The sequence below is a fragment of the Aphis gossypii genome, chromosome 1 (assembly GCF_020184175.1).
Source record: "Aphis gossypii isolate Hap1 chromosome 1, ASM2018417v2, whole genome shotgun sequence".
Classification (NCBI taxonomy): Eukaryota; Metazoa; Arthropoda; class Insecta; order Hemiptera; family Aphididae; genus Aphis; species Aphis gossypii.
In genome coordinates, this window is record NC_065530.1 from 53998702 (window position 1) to 54024789 (window position 26088).

Sequence of the window (26088 nt, forward strand, 5' to 3'; positions counted from 1 at the left end):
AATCTATAATTAATAATTAGATACATTAATTGTTAATTAATATTTGAAAAATAATTTCTAGGTTGCTAACTTGTATAATTATGTGATAAGCGAATGTGCTAGATACTAACTTGGTATTATTATTATGATCTTGGTTTGGTATATTGATAATGGAATAAATTGTATCCTAGCGCTAGCGCGGCTGTTAACATGTAAATGAGATACAGTTACTGATGTCTGATATCAGTTATTTAAAAGAGACTCAATATTAAAATTTAGAATATTTAGGATAATTCGTTTAAAAATTGGCAATATGATTTTGAGATTTAAGTTTATAAAAAAAATGTTTTTCTATACAATTCCTTAAATCTATTTGTTTTTAATATTGATTATCTCAAAATAAGCTAATAATGAGTAAAAGACCGAGAACAGAACCACCAACTAATGGTCAAGAAGATATTTGGGGCGATGATTTTACTTATGACGAAGTGAATTCTATTGTTAACATTGAGTCATTAGCATCACAATCACATTTTCCCGGTGAGTAACTTAATATTAAATCGTTTAAACTATAATTAAATAATATAGGTAGTTATAATTTTGTTTTAAGTTAATGTGTATCCAAACAAATCATTTTGCCATTTGTCTCAAGACTAATATTGTTGTTTTATGGTGAATACATCATTATGTTCAAAATAGTGTTAAATTATTAATTAAATTTATGTTTTATATTTATGTATATATTATCATATTTTAATTATGTTCACTTTACAAATTAATATGTAAATATGTTTTAGTTCAATCTAAATATGACTCCCTTTATTTTCCAGTCAATTTAAATAACCCCAGAAATCAAAAAGATAATCAGATTAGAGAAGGAGAGATTAAAAATTTAAAAAATAAAATTAAACAATTAGAAATTCAACTAAGCAATACAAAACAAGAAAATGATGATAAATTTAAAAACATGAAAAATATTATTGACTGTAAAGATACAGAGCTTAAATTTCAGGTTAGTTATCTATAGATTTAAGTTTATTCACTTATCATATTACATTGCAATACTTATTTTTTAATAGCAACAAGAAATGACTGCTCTTAAAAATAAGATAAAAGAAATGAAGATAATTAACAAAGTTATCCCTCAGAAAAATGTATCATTTAGTTGTATGAAAACTGGAAGTAACTCAACATTATTGTAAGAAAAAAAAAATTTTACTAAAATTATTACTAATTTTAAAAATATTTAGGCACAATGCTTCAGAACACAATACAAAAAAAAATATATCAACTCAAACAATTCAAATAAAGAGCAATGAACAATATCTATTTATAAAGGATCATTTTCCTGAAATAAATAAAAGTTATGAAAAGCTGAAAAAATGTTTGTATCCTGATTTATTTGGTATTCAAAATAATCAAAATGGTAAAATAAATATTTTTATTTCTAAATGAGTATATCAATTAGCTTCATTTAAAATTCTTTATTTTTTCATTTATTAGATGTAAAAAATTTAAGTACAATACAAGATTGTCATTTAATTTTAGCTAAATTGATGGTGTTAGAAACTTTTGATGAATTTCAATCTTACTCATTAATTGAATTGGTAAATTAAAAAAAACCAATTATAATTTAATTATTAAAAAATATAATTATTTTAATTTTTCTACTTTTTTTCAGTTATTTGAAAACTGTAAACATATAATAGAATCTACAGTTGAAATACTTCAAGGGACAATAGATGATGAGGATTTTGTCATCAGAGAAAAACAATTAATTTATAATTACTTAAATTCAAATAAACAATATTTAAAAAATAGGTTTTCTATGTAAGACAGTTATTTAGATAGATATTTTAACCTAGTGAATTTGATTTTTAGCAAATATTTTTTTAGGTTTGATCTTCAATTCTCTCATTTATTGGATTGTATATCAGTATTAACTACTATTTCTAATATTGTTCCAAGAATTGTAATGAATCATACAAATAATTTATTTCAAACTTTTGTACACTTTTTACAAATAATTGGTTCACAAGTAATATATATTTACTTTAAATAATTTTGATTTTAACTATCTAACTATTTTGTTATCTTATTAATATAGAGTCGTACCCTAGAATATGTTTCTGTAATTATAGCATTGATTAAGTTTCTTACAAATTTATGTAGTTGTAATTGGGAAATAACGAAACAAAAGTGAGTAATAAAATAATTGAAATGTAATTATATTTATTTTTCATAATTATGATTACTAGGCAATTAGACATTTATGATATAATTAAAGAAATAGTATTCTGCCGTCCATGCATTAACATTATAGAAGAATTAATCAATTTGTTAAGCAACATTTCTATGTATACAGAGATAACAGACAACCTATGTCAATTATCTAGTAAGTTAAGCAAGTTTTAAAATCTTTTTGTATTTAAAAATTAATTAGATTTATAAAGACAATTTTTTTTTTTAACGTGTATTGAACTAAATAATCCTATTTCCTATACAACTTTATAGTAACTAATTAAAAAGTTATGCATTTCTATTTTATCATTTAAATATCACATATTTAGAACCTTTTATATCTTATTAAACTGTATATATTTATATAAATTTTATTCAATATTATTATTTTATTTTTAAATTGAAATAAGTATTTAAAAATAATAATTGGATTTTGTATATTTCAAATTAATATTGAATATTGATATTTATACTATGACATTCAACCAAGTTTATTAATTTAATAGTTAATACTTATACTTATTCCAAATTATAGAAATGTTAAATGTTATACATTTAAATTGAACAAAATTTAAATTTAAAATAAATTAACAAGCATAAATGTATTGCTAATGATCTCAAAACTATACACCTAATGATTAACTTATTTAAAAAATTAAAATACTTGTCGTATAGTTAAATATCATCTTATTTATTATTAATACTATATATATTTATTTATTTTTAGCTCCTAAAACATTTATTCTATCTGACAGAGTTAGTACATTTACAACAGGTAGACACTTTACATTTTTTTATAATTTATTTAAAAAATAATCTTATGATTATTAATTTAGGAACATGTGTTCTTCGTGTCCTTTGTCTTCAGCTAGAACTCCTCAAACACAGCAATCATCTTATTACAAACTATTTATATTTTGTAAATACACTTCTAAATAGTTCACATGTACCCAAATGGATGCATAAAATACCAAATAAAACATGTGATTGCACTGCATCATTTATAGAATTAACTATACAATGTTTATACATTGTCTTCAACATCTATGAAAAAGGTAAGTTTGTGGTCAGTAAATTTTTTTTAAAAATTAATTTTGTCTTTTTACATGTTTATTATTTAGAAAGAGAATCTTATGACATTGGTTTATTAAAACTTGTGGATGAAATTGTTGAAAATAGTTACTCCATTCTTTATCGTTTGGGAAAGTTAGATGAAGAATTTCGACCTCACATAAGTAAATGTAAGGGTCGTTATGATGTTATTGTACGAAAAATTCAAAAGCTTGAATTTGACAAATCAAACAGTAAGAGATCCTTTTTTATTTATTGAATTAATTATAATAATATTAATATTTGTATTCATAAAGAATTTTTAGTAAAAGAATTGAGAAAATTTGAATTCAAATCATTACCGCATAGCCAATACATTTCTTCTGTAATGAACGAAGAATTTCCGATTGATAAACCAAAGTTTACACAAAAATCACAATACCAATTTGATGAACCTAATGAACAAATTGTTGAAAATAATTAGATCGTATAGAGAAATATGCTGGTGTGTATAATAATTATTATTATCTTAACAAAATATAGAATAAAAATATTTATTATAGTTGTTATTCAATAAGCTCTTCCTCATCACTGAAGTATGAGTTTTTACGGTATACTTTTTTATTTTTATGCAATGCTTCAACTTCCATAGATAAGTCAATATTTTTCTCTTGCTGAAAAAAAAAATAATTTTGTCAAAAACATATTACATATTAGCTTATATTAATAATGCTTACTTCCTCGTGTATTACTGCACTTAATGTCTCCATATGAGATAAATCACATTCTTCTTCATCGCTTTTTCTTTCATTATAATTTTTAGTTTTATCGTAAAATTCTGTATCCTCTTCTGAACTAGGATAAGATTCTTGATTCTGTAATAGAAAATTAAGAATTTAATTTAAATGTAGTAATTTGTTATTTGTTAAATTAAACATTCTTCTTACTTTGCTACATTCTTTGTTACTATTTAAGTTTTTTTTTTTCTTTTTTTTAGGTGGTGGCTGTCGTTCACCTAAACAATTTTCAGGACATTTGTAACTAAGATGGCCTTCTTTGCCACATTCATAGCAAAAACTTTTGTCAGTATACTGACGTTTCCTGATAAATTCTGTACTACGACCATTATCTAGTGCAATAGAACTTTTTAATGTTCGTCCAAACATCTAAGACACAAATTATAATAGTTTTTTTTAAGAGTATCGATAGGTAAAAAATTTAATGATGATATTTATATCATTACTTGTATGCCATTTGTAGATTTAACACAATCATTAGCTTCATTTTGATTGAGAAATAATACAAATGCCACTCCTTTACTTTGGCGAGTTGTTTTATCTTTAACTATAGTAACTCTAATATAACACAATTATATTAATCATAAATTAAAGTGATTTATTTAAAATGGTGCAAAATTTAAGTTTAAAATTAATGCATATTTATTCAATTTATTTATTATTGATATCATTTGTATATTTATATTTTTATATTATTGTTTTTTTTTTTTAATTTGTTGATTTTTGAATAAAATAAGTTCACATTTGATTTCTTTGATTCAGCTATACAGTTACCAATTGTTGGTTATATATTTATTCATCATTGATGTTCATTTTTAGAGAATTAGTTTTATAAATCTCATTAATTCACTAAATACAAAATAATTATATTTATATTAATAAATCTAAATTTACTACTTAAAAAAAAAAAATAACCAATCTTTTGTTTTAAATTGTTTAATGTGTTCCCATACAAAAAAAAAAAAAAATTCTAGTTCATATTTTATGAAAATGGAAAAGCTTCTTAGTACTATCTAGCTGCTTCTGGAAATCGGGTAGAAGCAAATCCAAATTTTCATTTTGGTTTAAATAGTAAAACAGATTTTTATTTTTAGTTAATTTTATATAAAATATAAATTTATGCAATTTTGTTATTAAATAGTATTTGTGTATTTATGTTCTTTTTAACATTTTTTTTTCATGATTATATTTTGCAAATATTATCTATACTAAAGTAATGTTTATTTTTGTTAATTTGTCTTATAGTCCAACATGATATGTATACATATCATTTTAAATTATCTTAAATCACAGTATGAGCTATTAAATAGGTAAGAAAAAAAACATTTTATTAATTTAACTTCTAACTGATTAAAAAACAATTGATTTAGACTTATTAAACAAAACAATTTTATAAAATTATTTTTTATTAACCCTGTCTTTAGTACCTATATTATACTAACACAAAAAATAAAGAATATTATTAATTAAGGTCTGCACCACACTAAAGCGATTTTGATGAGGGTTTTCACCGCTTTCAAAATCATTAGATGAAAACACACTCCATATAATACTATAAGTAATATAATAGAGTGCGACCAAAACACAAAAACCATAACAAACAACAATGGCAAGGGGTAACACGCGTTAAAATCACACAAGTGTGGCTGCTCAGCCCTAATGTGGCTAAATTTAGTATTCTATTTGATACCCACACCTCATAAATATTATTTATCATAAATACCAAAATTAGTTCAAAAAATGATTTAGTTTATAGTTAATGTTATTATATAATTGTGTACTTTAACTTTAAAGAGTTTAAGATATTGTCAGTCACACAAGAAAAAAATATTGTACAAGCGTGTATACCTACTTAACTACTTTTCCATATTTTTCAAATACTTTATGTAAATCGTTGTTTGTTAAATTGAATGGAAGATTTGAAACATATACTGTGCATTTGCTTGGAGCTAACTTATTCATAATAAATGATAATTAAAAATAAAAACGAAGTACTAACTACTAACGTATCATTTAAAAAAATGGTCTTAAAACAGTTAAAACTGATAAATCGAAAACAGAAAATCTTAAATCATAATATTATTATATTATATCATTGATTATAAATAGTAAATAGTAATATTTATTATCAAGATTATACAAGTCTCTTGATGATACGTTCTAAACACGCATGCGCGAAGTTACTTATCGCATATTTACCAGTTATCAGTTATTCAGTTAAGCAAACAATATTTTGAATTTTGATACCAAAGTAACAAAGTTTTGTTTATAAATTGTGTTTTACTTTTGATTATATATTATATTGTTTAATGTTTTATTCAGACATTCAGTGAATATTGTTCAGTGTTCTGTGGTAATGGGTACTACGATTTAAGATGGTCTATCAGCTATTTTAAATCGTGGTAAGTAGGTACTTGTAATATAAAGTATTAAGTAGTATAAAAGTTAAATTTAATTAAATAATAAATATAGTCGTCGATCGAAAGTCATAATAATTAATAATAGTAATACAATATTATACTTATCAGATTCTATGTACAATATTAAATAGGTATTAATAAAAAATAACTACTGGTTTTTAGAAATCAATTGAAATGAAATCAATTTTGTATAATGTCGTCGTATATTTTTGCTAGTTCTGGACAAGATATGTGCCATTGGGCATTGACCATTCTGAAATGATTTACTTAATCTCAAAATTATATAATAATCTATAACTAATTTTAGTGACTGATTTCGATGATTATCAAATGGATCCTGATTAAAAAGGATTTTTCATTTTAATACTATTAAACAATGAAAGGTCTAAACATACTTCGTTCATGGTTTTTACTAATTTACTATCAATATCAGTTTAATGTTATTTTAATTTACTGAGCAAATTCTCTGTATTCATCCTAAGTGTGTAATCAGAAACTAAACAAACTTATGAACATCGGATGAAACATTTATAAGTCTACTTTTGATTTTAATTTAAGAATTTAAGAAAAACAGAAGAATTTTCGTTATTTAAATCTATTAAAAATGAATCACATACACTACATGTTTTTTTTTTTTTGACTACGTACTATGAAACCGCTTATGTATTTTACAAATAGTTTATCTATGCATTCTATAATTCTGTTATTCCAACCGCGGCGCATGCATGTGGTGAAAATTTCAAGTATTTACAGTAATTAGTTAATATAAAACAATCAATTTGGTTGAAAACTGGTTTCGCGTAAAAATTTCCGTTTTCCGTCACTTTTTTTTTTTTGTTTTTCTCTTTTTTTTTTAAAACTGTTGGAAAAATGATTACTTTTGATCTCTATAATGCACCAAGGATAATCACTTTGCTATCGAAAACCACCCCCAAATTTTGAAATTGAAGCATTATTTCGACTAGTTATGGTGTACACACACAAAAAAAACACATATCATTGTAAAATCAATACATTTATCACTCCGTTCAGAATCTAAAATCTAAAAAGATCGAAAATTTAAAATGTCTATAAATAACTTGCGGTACCTAAATTAAATGTTTATTATTACTATTAGTGAACATTATTAATCATTTTAAACAGCAAAAAATAAATGATCAGTCTTAATTTTAAGTAAATTAAATATACTCAGATAAGATAAATATGAATTAACAATTGAATAAAAAAAAAATATATATAATATGTACTAAATAAATGTAGGAAATAATAAAATATAATGTCTTATAAAAATAAAACAATTATCACAAAATATAATTTTATACATGGTTAATAAACAAACAAAAAAAAAAAACCAATTATAATCTAAAAATAAAATTAGGTATATGGAATAAAAAAATTGATACTTCTGGGGTGGTCTATGTGAAAAAAACATCATATAAAATATTATTTAGTTAAACTCAAAATTAATTTTATGTAGAAGTAATTTTAATTTTAATATGCCAACATGTTAATTATTTAAATACAATTTGTATTGTTATTATCAATCTAACATTTTAACTGTGTTAAAAATTATTTCATTATTTGGAATGATAACTTGGAAAATATTAATAAATTACCCCATACAATTATATAATAATAATTTTCAGTCCTTACATTATTAAAATTACAAATATCTATTAATAGATTAATTAACTACATCACATACAATAATCATAATTCGTACATCTTAGTTTTATAACCGTAATTATAATTCTCTTTGCATTAAACAGGAAATTATTTTGTTGTTTCAAGAGAATTCATGACAATTCAAATCCAGTATTTGATGAAATTGCATACCTAAGTTTGTCTCTAAGGATACTTTTTTTTTGATAATTTGGAAGCTTGAGCAAGTTGAAACATGTAGAAGCTGAAGGCAGTCTAAGATTTGGATCTTTTTTACGAATAGTGAAGAATCCTCGAATAACACTAACTATAAATAAGAAAAAAAAAATCCATTAAGTATGAATGGAAAAAAATTACTTTAAATAAATTAAATTGTATTTACCAAGTGTGTCACCAAAATCTTCGTCGTCCGCTACTTGGACACATCTTATGGAAAATGGTGGCTCCAAGTATGCAAATCCAAGTAAAGGTGGTTTTGAACAACTTGTTACAAACTAAAAGGTAAATATTTAAAACATTTATTTTCAAATATAGTTTAAATTTTTAAAAATTAAGAGTAACACATACTTTTAGGAAAAGTGATCTTTCTTTTTCTGTAAAATCTTTTTGAAGAACTTCCCATAACCACAGAATCACACGGTGAGAGTCATGGAATCCTCCATAATATTGTGTAGTTCTTCGAAGATCAAGTAAATCAATAGGAGCATTGTCTCCAGATATTAGTTTTTGAAGCTAAAAACAAAAAAATAATCGATTAAAATTAAAATAATTAAAATAAATAATAATTGTTTACTTCAGGAGTAGAGAATAATGATAACCATTCAGGATTTATAACATATTTAAATCCTTTAATAAAAGCTGCTGTTTGTGCTTTGATCTGTGTATGCATAACATAATGTGCCATTAAATGTACATAATTAATCCTGAAATCATTAATTGTAATAATTAGTATTATACTATTATGATTCATTACAATTTATAAATCAATAAAAGTTTGTTTATTAGTTAATAAGTAAATAGTTTTTTTTGCAAGTTAACTTTGTTTTTATATAATAATAATATAACAATAAGTTAAGTATTAGGTGAATCTTTCAATAGATAAAATGTTTTAACTTTAAAAGTACTGACAAACAAGTATACATTTTTTAAAATCTAATTTGAAGTCACTCTTTCTTTTTATAAGAAAGTATTACATTTTTAATTTTGTACACAGAGTCAGAATATTTTTCTGAAAATGATGAATAAATATTAACAATAAATAAGCAGAGTAGAAGACATTTTGAGAAGTACACCAGGGGACAAGGACAGTTCTTAGTTCAAGTTAATTTTGTGTCTATCAACATTTTCAGAAATAATTTGTTTAAGAATTTTAAATAAAAATATGACTTGTTATTCTAAAAGAAGAACTTAAAGATTAAAATAATTTTTTTTTTTTGAATGTTGTTTTAAAATAACTTCAAATTATGTGGGGAAAAATATATTTTAATTTAAAATACTTATATTTTTTGAGGTAATGAGTGTCAGGACGTACTATCAGGGGGGATGAGAGTGTCATATCCCCCCATGAACTTTTTTCTTATACATTTTGTGTCTATGACAATCAACAAAACAAAATACAGTTTATCCCCTAACCTCCCCCCCATTGGAAAAAGCTGAGTACGCCCCTGATGAGTATTGATTTTATAAAAGAATCACACTGTATGAAAATAAACTACTTATCATAGCATGATAACTAACAATATAATATATAATACAAATCAAAATATTAATATGCATGCATTAAAAACATATATTATCAAAAAATAAATAGTAATTATATTACTTGTTTTGGTTAGTAACTGATATGACTCTTCCACCAGGTATAAGATCATGTGTAGTCAATTGACCAAGATGATTATCAACCACTGAAAAAGTCAAATCTAATTCTGAAACATCACCCTCATAATGTTTGACAGATGTTAAATTTCGATATAATTCGTTGTCTAATGAAGGTAATTCATCCATTGAACTATACAGTAACTCTTGAGTTTGTCCTAATAATTGACTCAAAAAAAATGATGCAAATGGAACTTCAACTACAATACCCTAAAAAAGTAGTACAAATTCTGTTTTATTGAGAATTAAATAATTTAAATTGATTGTGTAAAATATGTACCTCATAAACAGCTTTACCCAAAATGCGGCCAACAAATTCAAATAAGTTCAGATGGTTTTCTTGAATATATGATGAAGGTGATGGATATAATCGTTGTTCATCTGTAGTACGAAATAAATTTAACGATGGATCAAATACTCTCTTTATAGTTTCTTCAAGAAATTCTGTAAATAATAGTTTATTATTATCTAAAATATTAAATATCAATTTTTTTAAAATAGACCTTTAAATACACCATCTTGATCAATTCCTGCTTCGTCTAATCCCTGTTCATTTATAAATTTTACTCTAATTACACCTTTAAAACGTTTCAATGACAATTCAGATATATATGTATAACCATCTTCAATTATTCGATTCCTACACATTCATGGTAAAATAATTAAATTACATTTTTTAATTATTTTATTAAATTAATTTTACCTCCGTATAGTGATGATTGGTGGCATGAAATTGTCGTTATCGTGCAATTCATGCACACCCAAAGCAAACTTTTCACGAGAAACATACTTTCTAAATAATCGAATACGTGTTTCATGAGAAACTATGTGAGGAATTTCTTGAATTAAAGTCTAAATACAAAATATATTAAAAATAGTTTTGAAATAAATTAAAAATTGAACAAATTCAATACCGAGTATATTTTACGACCCTTTTTGAGTTCATTAAAAAACGAAGAAGTTTTGAGATCACCAATCAACCAGTGTCCTGGAGGTGCAAAAGATCTACGACAATCTCTGCGATAAAGAACCATTAAAAGAGTGCGGCAAGATCGAAACAAGCTATAAGACGAAGAAGCTGTATCTTGAATATCTAAGGTATCCAAAACATTAAATACATTTTTATTAAATTCACATTTGTTAGAAATAAAAATAAAATTAATATCTTACTAAATAAATTTTGAGATATTCCTTTATAAAGAAATATGTTCAAAAAACTAGACATTAAAATGTAGTCACGCATAACAAATGGTTTCTGTTGCTCATACATTTCTATATCATCAAGAATACTAAAATAAATAATAAATATTTATTTTTCTTGTATCATGAATAAATTATTATCTTAACAAATTCTTACTTACGTTATGTAATGTGACATACTATCACAGAATAGTTGTAACATACGCAATTCTCCTGAATTGCAATTTTTATCACATTCTAGAATATCCAATAAGTTCTTGAGACCACAATGAGAATCTAAAAACGCCAAAAACCTCCACAATAGATATAATGTGTCTTTGTGATAACATAAACCTAAAATGAGAAAATAATTATAAATTTCAACTTCTAAATAATTATTGAACAATAAGTATACCAGTTATTATATCTAGTCTAAGTTGTGTGATTGTTTTAAGGCATGTAAAGTATAAGTTGCAAGCAGCAACAACCTTTGTACCATGAATTCCAGTAAGTTTATAACTTGGTTGATTAGTGTTGGATAGTCTCAAATCAAATGCCTTTCTATAATGAATAATAATAATTATTACTTAAAATTTATATGTAATAATTAAAATAACAAAAAGCTAACATGATTATTGCTATTGGATTATTTGTTTTAGGGGGAGGTGATGGTACTTGTTGATTTTCGGGTATTTGTTCTAAAACATTAATAAGATGACACCGTAGTAACTTAGTACATAAAGTTCCACACCATAATGGAATTAATTGATTTTTCAAAGGTGGTATATTAGGAGAACATTGACAATTTGAATTTGCTGTAAACCAACCAAGCTCAGGATGCCAAACACTAGATACGTTTGAATGTTTTTTAACAACATTAACTCTAATAGTGTCCAAAAATGTTGTTAAACCAATCTAAAAATAAAAAAAATATATTAGGGAGTAATGATTAAAATATACTACAAATTATTTATTTAAATATTAATTTTTGCAAGAGGTGTATTAATTAGATTAATATATAATATATTATATATTATATGTATAATAACTATAAATATTTACAATAAAACAAATATTCTACTAAAACTATTTGGAAATTACAATAATTACTATTTAACTTATTTGATCGAAAATCATATTAATAACATCTAAATGAAGTTTAAACAAAAGTTGTTGTGTGAGTACATCAATTATTATAAATAACTTAACTTTAAAATAATTCATGAATATTATCTTCAATAAGAATAATTAATTCTTGATTATCATATAGTTATGACAGTTGTAACTAAACGATTGAAATTTGATTGAATGTATTTAATAAAATTATATAAATATTTTTCTGATTTATGATACTTAAAATTTAAATTTGGTAATAAAAGCCAATGTGCACAAATAGTATTATCGATGATTTGGAAAGTGACGATGGATACTCCATTCTCTCATATCTAAATATCTTTGGTCTTATACTAATGTTAACTAATTTATTTATTATATTGATTGTATGTATAGATTATAAATGTCTCTTTAAAAGTTTAAATATAACAAAAGTTTGTTAATAAATCAATTCACCTTAATATTAATGGTAACAACACAAGATCAGTTTTGTTGAACACAAATGTTATGTGTTGGTCATAGAGAAAAAATCAAATATTTAGACATCTACTTAACATTTAAATAATTTATGTAAAGATGCTTTTTGATTAATTTAAAGGGAACCTTATAAAAAAAGGACTAATATACTTATAATAGTTGGATTTCTTTTTATACATGCAAATAATTTTATAATTCATTTTTATTCTAAATATTTTTATCTGCTTCTTAATGATTTATACATTTAATTAAAACCAACTTTGAAATTTAAAATACAAAATCATTTTAACATGTATATAATATTTAAAAATAATCTAATCTAATTCACTTTTTTTTTTTTTTGTTTATTAGAGATCATATTATATTGTCATAGTTGGTTTTGAATGTGTTTAAATAGTTATATATATTATATAACATTCATATAAGTACATAAAATCAGTTTAGTAAAAAACTAATGTTTGAAACTTACAATAAAAACAGATGTAGAATTATTTTCAAATTGACCTGTTTCAGCACTTAATTCTGCTAAATGCACAATATTTGCAATTAATGACAAACACCAACTTGGATGTAAACAATGAAATATTTCATCACATTGATTTTGATCATTTAATAACTGCATTATTTTCTCAAGTAGGTTAACAGAATTAAATGTTTCAATGATCTAAAATATATTTTTGAACACAATCATTATGATCTTTTAAGAACTACCTAAAATAATATAATTATTAAATAAAACATAAAAATACTCACTTTAGATGAGAGAGATATTAAATGCTCTACTAATAAGGGTATAGAATAAATTTTTATAACAAACAGTTGAAAAATATTCGTTGAAAAGTTGCTCAGAACCAAACATCTCCAGCAAATAGTCATTATAGCCGTCATTGCCACAGGTTTTAATAAGATTTTAATGCCCAATAAACCAGTAATTAACAATGTCTAAAAAAAAATTTGGTAATAAATTTGCAACAATTAAAATATTTTATTATTTGAATACCTGCATAGTGTTAAACACATTTTTATTCAATAAGTGTGCTATTAAGTTTTCAGTTAAACGCTCTAATCCAGGTTTTAATCCTTGTAAAGAACTATTTGAATGTATGGCGCACCATCTTGAAGTTGATGTAAAAGATACAATCATATGAAGTAAAGTGTGTAAAAAAGAAGAATCATCCAATGATTTTGGCTGAAGTTTAGTAAGATAACTAAGACAAATAGACAAAATTTCTTTGACATGATTTATCCAGTTAACTGCATGCTCACTGGTCAAAGCTACCGATATGTAGCTATGTTTGATTGTATCACATTCTAGACTAAGAATTATATACCTAGAATGTTAAAAAAAAAGGAAAAAAACATATAAAACTACAGGTCAGTTAATAACTATATACAATATGATGAGATGTTACCATAAGTAAAAATTAAAAGAAATTAAAAATGAATTAAGTTTTAAGATACATACATAATTTTAAATAAGTTATAAATTTTAGGAAAGAAATATGAATCAAAGAATCAAATTGTATGAATGATAACTCCAATAACTAATATAAGTTAAATATATGTATCTGACCTGCAGAGTTTTTCGAATCTTTGTCTATCTTGCTTTTCGTCCCAATAAGTTAAAAATTTTTTCACAGATAAATAAACAGCAATAGCAGGTTTCAAATCATTGATATTCTCAAAAGTTTCATCAAATTGTTGCCTATAAACATATTAAAATCATATACCTAATAATAGTTTATTGTCATACACTAATGAGTCAAAATTAAAACTGACAGTATTAGATATCGAGTGCGCTTGCGAACTAGCCATCCTCTGACCAAAGATTGGACAAGAATAATTGATTGTTCACGTTTACGATCATTTGCTCTTTCTATTCGTGCAGCTCTTGTTTGTTCAATAAACTGCGTTTTAGAATCACCAAACATCATTCTGGTTAAATAAAGGCACAAAAATACATTATACAGTTAATTATTTACGCAATTGACTTTGATAAATAACTTACTTAGTTACTTAATTAGATATAATATTATATGCTCATACTTTATTTCCAAACTTTTTACTCGAGTAAGTCATAATTATAGGTATGATACTATTAATCATGATATGAACTGTGAACTTGGGTGACCAAATTTAGGTGATTCTTTTTCGTACGCCTACAATACTGCGTCTGCCTAGTGAATAGTGATAATAGAGTACTCTATGCAGCCGAGCATTCCAATATAATGTACAATATATATATATATCAGGCGCTTATGAAATTTAACCACAAGATAGCGTCATAATATTTCCCGTTGTCTATAATGCTCCATATTTGACCGGAACGAACCCAGGTCCAGGTGAACAGATTTTCAGATGATTTTCCGTACGGCGTACGCCCACAGATATAACGTGTATCGCGGTGTCCACAATGCATTTTTTTTTTTTTTGGCGGTGTTCCGGAAGGGCACTTACCCAACATATTTTTATTTAGAGCCTGTAAAACGTATTACCTATCCGCCGAGACTAGTTACGTACGCACAAAATGCAGTATTACCAGTATTCTAATATAATTTCAAATTCAAAGCCCTTATTACAAATAACTTGAAATCGATGAGACTATTTTAAGTAGTCCTCATTGGATAGTAAATTTTTCAAGCTCTACTAATATGCACTTCACCACGTTAGTGCCAACTGCCAAACAACATTCCGGTAACAACGTTTGGATTTAGTGCATTCGAAACGTATTTTTTAGAAGACTATATAGTATAAGTTACAGTGTTATCCAGGACAATACTATCGTACAATTTTACCAAGTCCGAATTCCGATAATGTTGAGCTGGAACGTTAGAATGCGACCTAATTAAGGGTCCATTAATAGTGCAGTATTCAAGTCGTGTCGGGGAATGGTCGAACCATAGACATATTATATATTTATATATTATACGGCAAGTCCGGTACAATACAAAAAAAAAGCAGTCTACTGTCTACTTATCAGAAGGGACTAAGTACACCTGACAGATTAAATATTATTCGTGCGCAGAATGCTGAGTTTTTAATAGACATTGGTTGACCGTTCGATACTTAACATGCGAGAAAAATAGTCACTTCCTATCGGGGTACCACTCTACACATTGGTACTGTAACCGTCGGATGTTGATCGTTTCGAACGACTTATAGGTGCATCACCGGGGTCCGGATCCTTGGACCGTCCCTCCAGTTACGGCCTTGAACACAGTCAAAGAAACCGGAAATGTCGAAAAGGGTTATGCCTTACACTTGGTCCAACCAAAATTCTAAGGAAAAGCGACACGAATTGACGGTTTACAATTGTCCATAATCGATGGATGATGCGTATATCGCTGACCGAGAATTACCCATTCCGCCAAAATTTGAAATGACCTTTTCCGCCATCGTCCATTTCCGCCAACTAAAAAAAAGGTTTGATTTCCGTTTCCGTCAATTTATACCTGCTATGGTAAAATTATTATTCATATAATATAAATAATTTAACGCATAATATTTTGTCATTTATAATAATTAGTTTTTCCGTTTATTCAACACAGTTTCCATAAAAACAATAATAATAAATTAATAACTAATAATTAATGTAAAAAAAAGTCACTATAGGTAGAGCCATATTTAAATTTACGCCTAGAACCGTGAGGCCCGGGCCTAGGGTGGCAAATTTTGTAAGAAATGGAAAACAAAAATCATATAAATATTTACTAAATTTTTTTTCTTGGGGTAGGTTAAATACGATTAATCATTTTGGAATTACATTTGATCGAGAATTAAATTTCTGTGGCCTTATAGAAAAATCATGTTGTATTGTTGTAAGGTTCTAAAAACACTGCTTCATAAAAAGATTCTCTAGAGACAGTGTTGAGGAAGTTAATGTTTTTTGGTAATTAAATTACATTACTAATTCCTTATCAAAATTGTAACTAAATTATTTTTAAGTTACTTTTTTAATTTTTTTAATTGGTCAAGTTACATTTTTTTGAGTTTAAAAAGTAACTCAATTACAATAAAAGTTACTTTTTTTTCAAAATTATCACTGGAGTCTAGAGCTTAATAACCATGTGTTTAATACCACAATACATAAACTTAATCTTAAATAATGACAACCAACAATATGAAATTATTAACAAATACTTATTTTTCAAATTTATTTTAAACAAAAGTGTATATTCAAAATTACAGTCACTAATTTTAGATATATTTGATGTTTTTTAGTGCATGTATTAAATAAAATAAAGTAACGAGTAATTAAGTAATAATTGCTAAAAAAAAGTAACTCAAATCATATATAAATTACTTACAATAAAATGTAATTAAATAACCATCAAATTACTTAAAAAGTAATTTCGTTATAGTAACTTGTAACTTATGTTAAGTTACTCCCCAACACTGTCTAGAGAATATTGTTATCTAGAATATTAATGTTATCCTTTACATATTTTTTCTTATATACACATACATATATAATATGTAAAATGTTTAAGTGTATCATGCTTTATACCAATACCAGGGGCGGCCAAATAGTCGATCGCAGACAATTTTAAAGTCGATCATGTTAGAATTTATTTTTAGGGCCACGCGTCCTATATGTTTCTTAATAATTATAGTTATTCAATGATAAAACAATTTTTCTATGTAAGTCGGTCCTCAAGGGTGAATAATACTTTTAATTGATCGTGACCAAAAAAAGTTTGGCCACGCCTGCTTTATACATATGCTATGTATATACTATTATAATGTATTATTATATTTATATTTGTAATTATCTGTAGGTACTTGGGCCACGGCTCGTTCTGTAATAAAATAAAATAAATTGGTACAATTGGTACCTACATTTGATTGGAGCAACGGGTACCTACAATGAATGGTACATGACCGCAATAGAACATTCCTCGCTGCGGATGACAAAAATTTGTTTATTGACGTTACGTGGGACGAATACGGGTCCGCGAGTGCGAGATCGGAATGAATGTCTTTCGAGGCAGATTCCCGGTTATAGCCAGCAATACTCACATTCACGTGTATAGAAAGTATGGGCGATTAAGGTGCAAAATGCGATTGGGGAACACATTCATTTCGGCCCTAGACAATTACTACCGGAACACTGGATAAGCTATACTAATCGTAGAAGTCCACCGAGGGCAATTCAGTTTCATCGGTCTTTACAACTATATATGCTATGTCATAGTGCTAATTTTCTATATGCAGTCGATCATGGCGTATAGGTCTGTGGACTGTGACGATCCGGATTGATCTCACATTTGCACCATGAATAAATGCGGACAGTGCGGTATGTAGGTACCTATGCGGCTATATGCTTATTACAGCTGGTTAGGTGACAGTGGTTGAGACTTGTGACTTGCCACTATGCCACTTGTGGTATACGGACGTCGGACACGCACAATTCGGCAATCAAAGACAAATAAAACAGAAATATTATTACGAATTGTAGAATATATTATACCCAAATCTATAAAAAAAACACAAACACACAAAACCAATAAGTAAACTGAAAAACTCATAAAAAAAAAAAATAATTATGTAAAAATCCACTATTTAAAAGAAAGAATACATAATTGATATTATACAATACGTATCTAAAGCTTAAACTTAAAACTGACAAATTGATAAATTGGATAAATTAAACATTATATTATAAACATTTGAGTGGAAGTAGGTAGGTATTTATATTTCATAAAATTAGAATAATTTTTTTTTTTTTTTTGAAATCATCGTTATAAAATTTTTCGCATACTACCAATATACATAAGCAAATTATTCAGAATACTTGGTCCAAAATAATGCAAGTATTCTAATTATCAATATTAAAATTTGAATATCATTCTAGGCTCTAGCTTTAAGTAACATTAGATTTAAAGATATGAAATCTTCATAAATAGTTTTTCGGGTACCTAGAAAAATTTTCTTGTTTTTCCTAGTATTCAGAATAAGTTAAAAAATTTTTTAAAACGACAAATGGATACCGATAAGCGTATTGCGGCCCTCGAGACCCGGAGAATCAAATAGTAAATACTATGAGTAAAACTCTAACCCTAGTCTAACCTATACTTTTTGCTTTTCAACTATAGGTCATATATGTTTATTATAGGATGCGGACAAGTTTCAAGATGCTATACTGTATTACCTGTGTTTAGGACGTTAAGGTTGCACTTGCAAGTTGCATTTATTTACAAATTTACAAATGCTTGGCGCCTAATTTATTGGAATGCAATCAAGTGTACAAGGTTTTTTATCACTTGTACGAAAAACAGGTCACCCAACTTCACAACTATCAATAATTGAACAAACAAACCGATTAAACTTTTATTAAAAATTTGTACTAAGTTACTTATTTAAAATTATTTACTTAATTCATTATGCGCATTTCACATTATAATTGAACAATTTAAAATGTTAAAATTGTGAGTGTAATATTATTTCACTCATAACATATTTAAAATACAAAAAATTATTATCATATTTTTTACGATGAAAATAAAATAAATATTTATATTTTTTAATCATTGAAGTGTACCGATTATGTTGGTAATGGTATTTAGGTTATGTTAACGCTTATTGTAATGTTATCAATTTTAGATTAATAATATAATATTGAACGTTTTTAAAGAAAGTTTTACTTATTAGTTAATATATGTAATTTTTTACAGTTTTATTGTAATAAGAGTTTAAAGTTATTACTGTTATTTTGCTACCAAAAACGGCTCATCATGGAAACCTATGATGTTATTGTTAACCAGCCTGTTGTCATAGACAATGTAAGTCCTCGTCATCACTATATGATTTTTGCTTTATATTTTATGACTATGAAAGCATGAACATTTTATTAATTATCTTTCTACCTACGTATTTTTCGTATAGGTAACAGGAAACGTATTATTATCGTGCTTCTTCTGTGAATTAATTGAAGTTTTTTGAAATATTTATCTTTGCACGATTTATGTTAACCTTATTTTATTAGAAATAGTAACTGTAGGAAATTATTTAATATTGAATTTGTACTTCCATATTTGTATAAATGCTTTTTGTAATTATCTAATATTATTTTAATTATCACCAATTAGGTTTAAGCTTATTAACATAAAAATATATATCTATATAACATAAAACTGTACTTTTAACATTAAGTATAATATATATAATTTATTCCCAAAGAACTAAATTTAAAATATATTTTGTTACCTATTAGATATGTCAAATATTGTTAATTATTCTGTAGTCAGTAGTCTGACATTATACCTATCAAGTATCAAGGTTAAATTAGTTTTGAAAACTTGTGAATTTTAGAATAAACCATCAACTAAATAAAGATCATGCTTACAATGTTTACATTTATTATTAGATACCTTAAATTATGCTTTAAAATGAAATGATGTTTAGATTAAAGACAATATAATCTTATTTACCTACTTATATCTTCGTAGAATTTATAAAGTTTATTTGAATATATTTAATTTTTTTTTGAAATTTATTATTAAATAAAAAACATTTATTTATTTATATTTTATAACTGTTATATGTTGAGTTGTTATTTTTATACTGAGCAATTTTGATTTAAGTAGGAATACATGTAGATACTGCATGATAAATTGCAGAAATACATTTTACCTACATGCCAATAATTATTTTGGTTAAAATGTTTTATTTAACTGATGTTTCTTAAAATGTTAATTTTAAGAAACTTGAATGTCTAAGTTATAGTTATAGGTATAAATATACAATTTACCCTTTATTAAATTTTAAAGTTTCTACAATTATATCTTCTGTATAAAGTACATAGTATATAACTATTCATTGTTTCTAGATTATAATTATTTTACTGTAAATAAGTGTTTTAAGTTTTTTTATATTAAATAAATTTATAAATTTAATATTCAAAATATTATTTCTCCATTTTTGTTCTATTAAATCTTATTTCAAAATTTTTATTTAATAAAATTACCAATATAAAGTTATTTTTATATTTTTGTGGATATTTAACATCTACATATTATTATGTATAACCAGGCACGGCACTAGAATTTTTTTCCAGGGGAGGCAGAGTGGGGCAAATATTTTTTTTACGTGGGCTAAAATTGTTCAACAAATACTGAGGTTATTTTAATGAAATATAAATATTTTCGTATCATATAACATAATATAGCTATTATCTATATAGTACATACGTTTTATATTGTATGCTCTAAGAGTCTAAACAGATGATATATACAAACTTTTGAATAGTTAAAAATGTTTTAAGAATAATGTCAAATATTTTTTTTTGTACCTTATGTAATAAAATGTCTAATCACAGACCTTCAACAACTATATTCATAATGATGACATGATAAACAAAAATGATAAGTTCTTTATGACTTTAATATTACATACCTTTGTGAATGAATAATTATGTTTCTTTTACTTACCTACATTTCATAAATATAAATTAAAGTAATTGTGTTTAGTAATGAACAATTTGTTTCAATCATCTTTAATGCAATGATTTGGGATACGTTTATTTGTTCATTTTCATCTAGTAATTAGTACTCAATAAAGGTAATAAAAAATAAATAAAAGATTTTTTCTTATTTTACAAATTTCAAAACACATTTTATTGAAATTGTAGTAAATTTTTTCCTTATTAGACAAATAATAAATTTAATTTATTCCTCAATTTTTTTAGTTGTGACAAATATATTATATAAGCTAAATATTGATATTTTACACAATATCTATCGTACATATTTTTTAGTGGGGGGGCTGGCGAAGGGGCTGATCTGTTTTCTGGGGGGGCTAGAGCCCCACCTTGCCCCCCCTTGGCGCCGTGCCTGTGTATAACAAACTTATAAACAATTCTTATTATTAATTTTTTATTTACTTGTTAATTAAAACTAAAATTACTTTAGATTAATCAAGTTTTAATTTCTATAAAGTTTTAAAGGCTTACTAAAGTTATAAACTAATTTTTTAAATTATTTTTACTTATAAATTATATTTTTGTAGGGATCAGGCGCCATTAAAGCTGGATTTGCTGGAGAACAAACACCAAAATGTTGTTTTCCAAATTAGTATGTATTAATTCAACATAAAGTTATAATCTTACACTTATTAGTGTATATGTGTATACATTTATAAATAAACTATTGTTTCATAGTATTGGACGACCAAAGCATGTTAGAGTTATGGCTGGTGCTTTAGAAGGAGATACGTTTATTGGACCAAAAGCAGAAGAACATCGTGGTTTGCTATATATCAAATATCCTATAGAACATGGTATTGTAACTGATTGGAATGATATGGAGAGAATATGGCAATATATTTATGGTAGTGATCAACTTCAAACATTTTCTGAAGAACATCCTGTACTGTTAACTGAAGCTCCTCTAAATCCCCGACGAAATCGTGAAAAAGCTGCAGAAATATTTTTTGAGACTTTCAATGTTCCTGCATTTTATGTGTCAATTCAAGCAGTTCTTAGTTTGTATATAATAGTAAATGTTAAAAAAATAATAAATATTAAAATTTTTTTTTATTTACAGATATGCTACTGGTCGTACTACTGGAGTTGTTTTAGATTCTGGCGATGGAATTACTCACACTGTTCCAATTTATGAAGGTTTTGCTATGAAACACGGTATTATTCGATTAGATTTAGCTGGCCGAGATATATCACGTTATCTTAAGTAATTATACTTATATAATTAAAATTAAAAAATATATTTATATTACATTTTAATTTTATACTTAGGTTATTACTAAGAAAAGAAGGTTTGAATTTTTCAACATCTGCAGAATTTGAAGTAGTTAGAGCAATTAAAGAAAAAGCTTGTTATGTAGCTCTAAGTCCAGTTAAAGAAGAATCTTCTGATAGTAATGTGTATCAATATATGCTACCTGATGGTAACAAAGTTGATGTAAGTCTATACTTGTTAATTAAAATTAATTTTTGTTAATATTTTATTTACCTGATTTTCTTTTTAATTACTTTGACTCATGAAACTAGTTATTGATTTACTTATGTCTGTCGTCAATAATTTACATATTATATAATATAAATGAATGAGATTACTATTTATTATAATAGATTAAAATATATACATTTTATATGCAATTTATAATGAATATTAAACTGAGTTATAAAGGTATACAATGAAAAATAGTAAATGTTATATTTTACAACTTGGCAATTAATGTATAACATTTAATACAATTTGATGAAAATACAATACAAAACTTAAATTAAGATGAAAAAAATTGAAGATAATTTTAACATCTATCAATTAATATACTAATTATTTATATTTATAAAATGCTATTATATTATATTTAACTGAATTTACTTTATTGTTTGTTTTTATAAGATTGGCCCAGCTCGTTTCCGTGCTCCAGAAGTGTTATTCCATCCAGATTTAATTGGTGAAGAATGTGAAGGATTACATGAAGCGTTAGTATATTCAATACAAAAATCAGATTTAGATGTACGGAAAAAATTATATCAGAGTATTGTACTAGCTGGAGGTTCAACTTTATTATCTGTAAGTGAAAAAAAAATGTAAATCAAATAGTATTTTATGGATTGTATTTTTTTTTCAGGGATTTGGTGATAGATTATTATCAGAAATTAAGAAACTAGCACCTAAGAATATGAAATTAAAGGTAAAGAATCAAAACTCTTAAATCAATATAATAAATTATTATATATTATTATTTTATTTTATTTTACCTTTTATTATTGAGTACATTGTAGTTAATTATTTATACACACAACAGTAACATATTAACAGTATATTTTATGAACAGTATCATAGTTATTACTTATTACTATTAATTTCATTATTATGGTTGTTAGTTATGGGTTTTGTTGAGACATTATTTGATTTGTGATCAATGGTGCAGGACTATGGAGAGGAAATACAAGTGGAATAATAATAATAATAATAATAATATATTATATATTATTATTCTATTTGTTATTTAGTACGCATAGCTTTTGTTTGTTTGAATGTATATATATAGGTACTAGCTAGTAGGAGGTGTTAGATGTGAATGATTGCTAAAAAAGAGATTTGTGTATTATATTAAATTAACTAAAAAACTACTTTTGAAATCAACAGTTTTAGAAAATTATTATATGCGTTCAAAATATGTGACTCATAATGTTATATGAAATGCAAGCCTATTATTGTTATAATATAGTTCAAGGTTCAGTAATAATTTGATGTATGTCTATTATCGAGATAAATGTGTGCAAATTGTGTCAATGTTGTCAAATCCCATTATGTTTGTCGTTTATTAATTTATCTGTTTATCACTCATATTATCTTGTATAAAAATTTTTTAATATATTGATATAAAAAAGTTTATTTTTTGAAAACGTTCTGTATAATATAAAACTGTTATTTGTTAATTCAACATCCTTCGTTTATCACCGTGTTATAAAATCATTTCCATGTTATTGTTCCGAAATATACTATATATTCCTTTGCAGATTTTAAGCTTTTGTTTTGGAAATGTGCTGCTCACATAAATTGACATAAATAATTTTTTTTTTTTAAGATTTTGGCGCCTCAAGAACGTTTATACACGACGTGGATTGGAGGTTCAATTCTGGCGTCATTAGGCACATTCCGCCGGATGTGGGTGTCAAAACGAGAATTTTTCGAAGAAGGCTCGCGAGTGATACACAGAAAGACTATGTAATCGCCTAACCTAATCACCATTTACGACCCTTTCGGTCAAGCTTCACGTCACACTAGGTACACGGTCATAAATACCTTACGTGAATCAATTATCATTTATATCGCCTTTTCAAACAACGTCTCGTATAACAGAAAAGTATACTATTCCACGTGAACAGTGTTACTCAAACCTGTGGTTTTTAACACGGTTTAACTTGACTTTTTTTAGTCATCCTTATTCGCGCGACTCCCAAACACCAATAAAGAAGCTCTTGTACAAATACTCATTTTTTGTCATCTGCAAATTTGTTTTCTATATATTTTTTATTATTACTATTTGTTTCGCTAATCGATTTGTATTTAATAACGATTATATATATATACATATATATTATTGTAGAATTAATCTCCTTTTTTTTGATATTTTAAATACTTCACTTCTGTATAAATCAATATGATATAGACAAGAGTCTATCGTATTAAAAGTAATTTTTAATTTACCTATGGATATTTTATTGTTCTGCAAAATTAATTTAATATATCGACGACGTCGCCGCAGTCTTAATAGTTAAGCGGGATCGGTTAATATCGTCTGTAAATATAATATAATTACTAAATTAAATTAATTTATTTTTGCTATTGAAATAAAAAACAATGTTTATTAAAAATTTTTGTTACTATATTATGTTTATGTGAAAATACCAACACTAACTACGTATAATGTTATATAGTCGAATCTTCGCTGCTACAATTTGATTGACAAGATTCGTATTCATTTGCCAAAAATAAATAAAGTTATTTAACAAACAAACAAAATTTACGTTTACAATTTATTTTTCTATTTTAACGAATCCATCCCATTTCCGCTCAACTTTTGAACATTATTATAATCCAATGGGTAACTATGATTATGTATAATATGAAAAACTTCTAGAAATAGAATCTATCGTAAGGTTAGGTATTAAAAAAAATGATAGACGAGATTTTGAATTTTTAGATTCTAAGCGTATTAATAAATAAATTGATTTTATAATGATCCACTTTTGCTTGTTTTCTCATCACTTTTTCAAACAGTAAAAATGGTTAAATTTTAAAATTTAATACTTCTCCTCTTTCTTTTGCAGGAACAAAAAAACCTTACCTTAATAATCAAAAAAGTAAATCATATAAGTTGCATAGTAATCGAAAAAAACATTCCAAAAGCTATACCTAACTGTTGGATACACCTGTCAAAAATAATAATGAACAATAATAAAACAATATAAAATTTCATTGATAATTATTATAATATTATTTTGATTACACAATCCGATTACGTATTTAATAAAAAATAATTATGACTAGGACTGGGGTTTTAATACCCTAAAAAATCACAAAAAATGCAAAAATAACTTAAAACCTAAAAAAAAATGCGTTTAAGTTATATTTTTTGTATAACATTTATATATATATATATAATTTTTTATTTTTAAAGTATTTTTACTATAGTATTTGTTACTTGTTTAGTTCTGGACGTAATAATTGGTTACTAATTCAGTAATACTTATCGAGGCCTAGATATGATAAAATTATTATCGACAATAACTTGTGGTGCCTTATAATTTATTATTCGTA

The 26088-nt window shown here is 25.3% G+C and overlaps 4 protein-coding genes across 6 annotated transcripts; 2 read left to right on the forward strand and 2 right to left on the reverse strand.

The window, feature by feature from the left end:
- Positions 1-75: 75 nt before the first annotated feature.
- Positions 76-4379, forward strand: LOC114131182 (uncharacterized). Of its 3 annotated transcripts, XM_027996344.2 has the most exons (14): positions 82-519; positions 810-991; positions 1059-1177; positions 1230-1405; positions 1483-1586; positions 1661-1809; positions 1876-2017; positions 2087-2178; positions 2238-2374; positions 2948-2995; positions 3057-3275; positions 3342-3524; positions 3588-3775; positions 4268-4379. In XM_027996344.2, the coding sequence occupies exons 1-13, from the start codon at positions 390-392 to the stop codon at positions 3752-3754; spliced, it is 1848 nt and encodes a 615-aa protein (XP_027852145.1). In that variant the 5' UTR covers positions 82-389; the 3' UTR covers positions 3755-3775; positions 4268-4379. The 3 variants fall into 3 exon arrangements, with proteins under 3 accessions (XP_050054777.1, XP_050054778.1, XP_027852145.1); XM_050198820.1 differs by having other exon boundaries at positions 76-519; positions 3057-3524; XM_050198821.1 differs by having other exon boundaries at positions 77-519; positions 1528-1586; positions 3057-3524.
- LOC114131184 (zinc finger CCHC-type and RNA-binding motif-containing protein 1-like) lies at positions 3761-6170 on the reverse strand. Its single transcript, XM_027996345.2, has 5 exons — positions 5920-6170; positions 4514-4625; positions 4218-4436; positions 4008-4145; positions 3761-3944 (listed from the first exon to the last, which is right to left on the reverse strand). The coding sequence occupies exons 1-5, from the start codon at positions 6027-6029 to the stop codon at positions 3837-3839; spliced, it is 687 nt and encodes a 228-aa protein (XP_027852146.2). The 5' UTR covers positions 6030-6170; the 3' UTR covers positions 3761-3836.
- A 1375-nt stretch (positions 6171-7545) lies between these two features.
- LOC114131174 (ubiquitin-protein ligase E3B) lies at positions 7546-14969 on the reverse strand. The gene is made up of 19 exons (XM_027996335.2): positions 14802-14969; positions 14573-14728; positions 14367-14498; positions 13794-14124; positions 13547-13735; positions 13263-13457; positions 11832-12118; positions 11619-11764; positions 11386-11557; positions 11195-11313; positions 10939-11117; positions 10728-10876; positions 10528-10664; positions 10305-10468; positions 9972-10234; positions 8943-9072; positions 8717-8881; positions 8532-8643; positions 7546-8456 (listed from the first exon to the last, which is right to left on the reverse strand). The coding sequence occupies exons 2-19, from the start codon at positions 14725-14727 to the stop codon at positions 8284-8286; spliced, it is 3198 nt and encodes a 1065-aa protein (XP_027852136.2). The 5' UTR covers position 14728; positions 14802-14969; the 3' UTR covers positions 7546-8283.
- Positions 14970-19397: 4428 nt separating this feature from the next.
- LOC114131168 (beta-centractin) lies at positions 19398-25290 on the forward strand. Its single transcript, XM_027996328.2, has 8 exons — positions 19398-19575; positions 21800-21864; positions 21951-22277; positions 22336-22479; positions 22545-22710; positions 23158-23331; positions 23390-23452; positions 24353-25290. The coding sequence occupies exons 1-8, from the start codon at positions 19528-19530 to the stop codon at positions 24494-24496; spliced, it is 1131 nt and encodes a 376-aa protein (XP_027852129.1). The 5' UTR covers positions 19398-19527; the 3' UTR covers positions 24497-25290.
- The last annotated feature ends 798 nt before the right edge of the window (positions 25291-26088 follow it).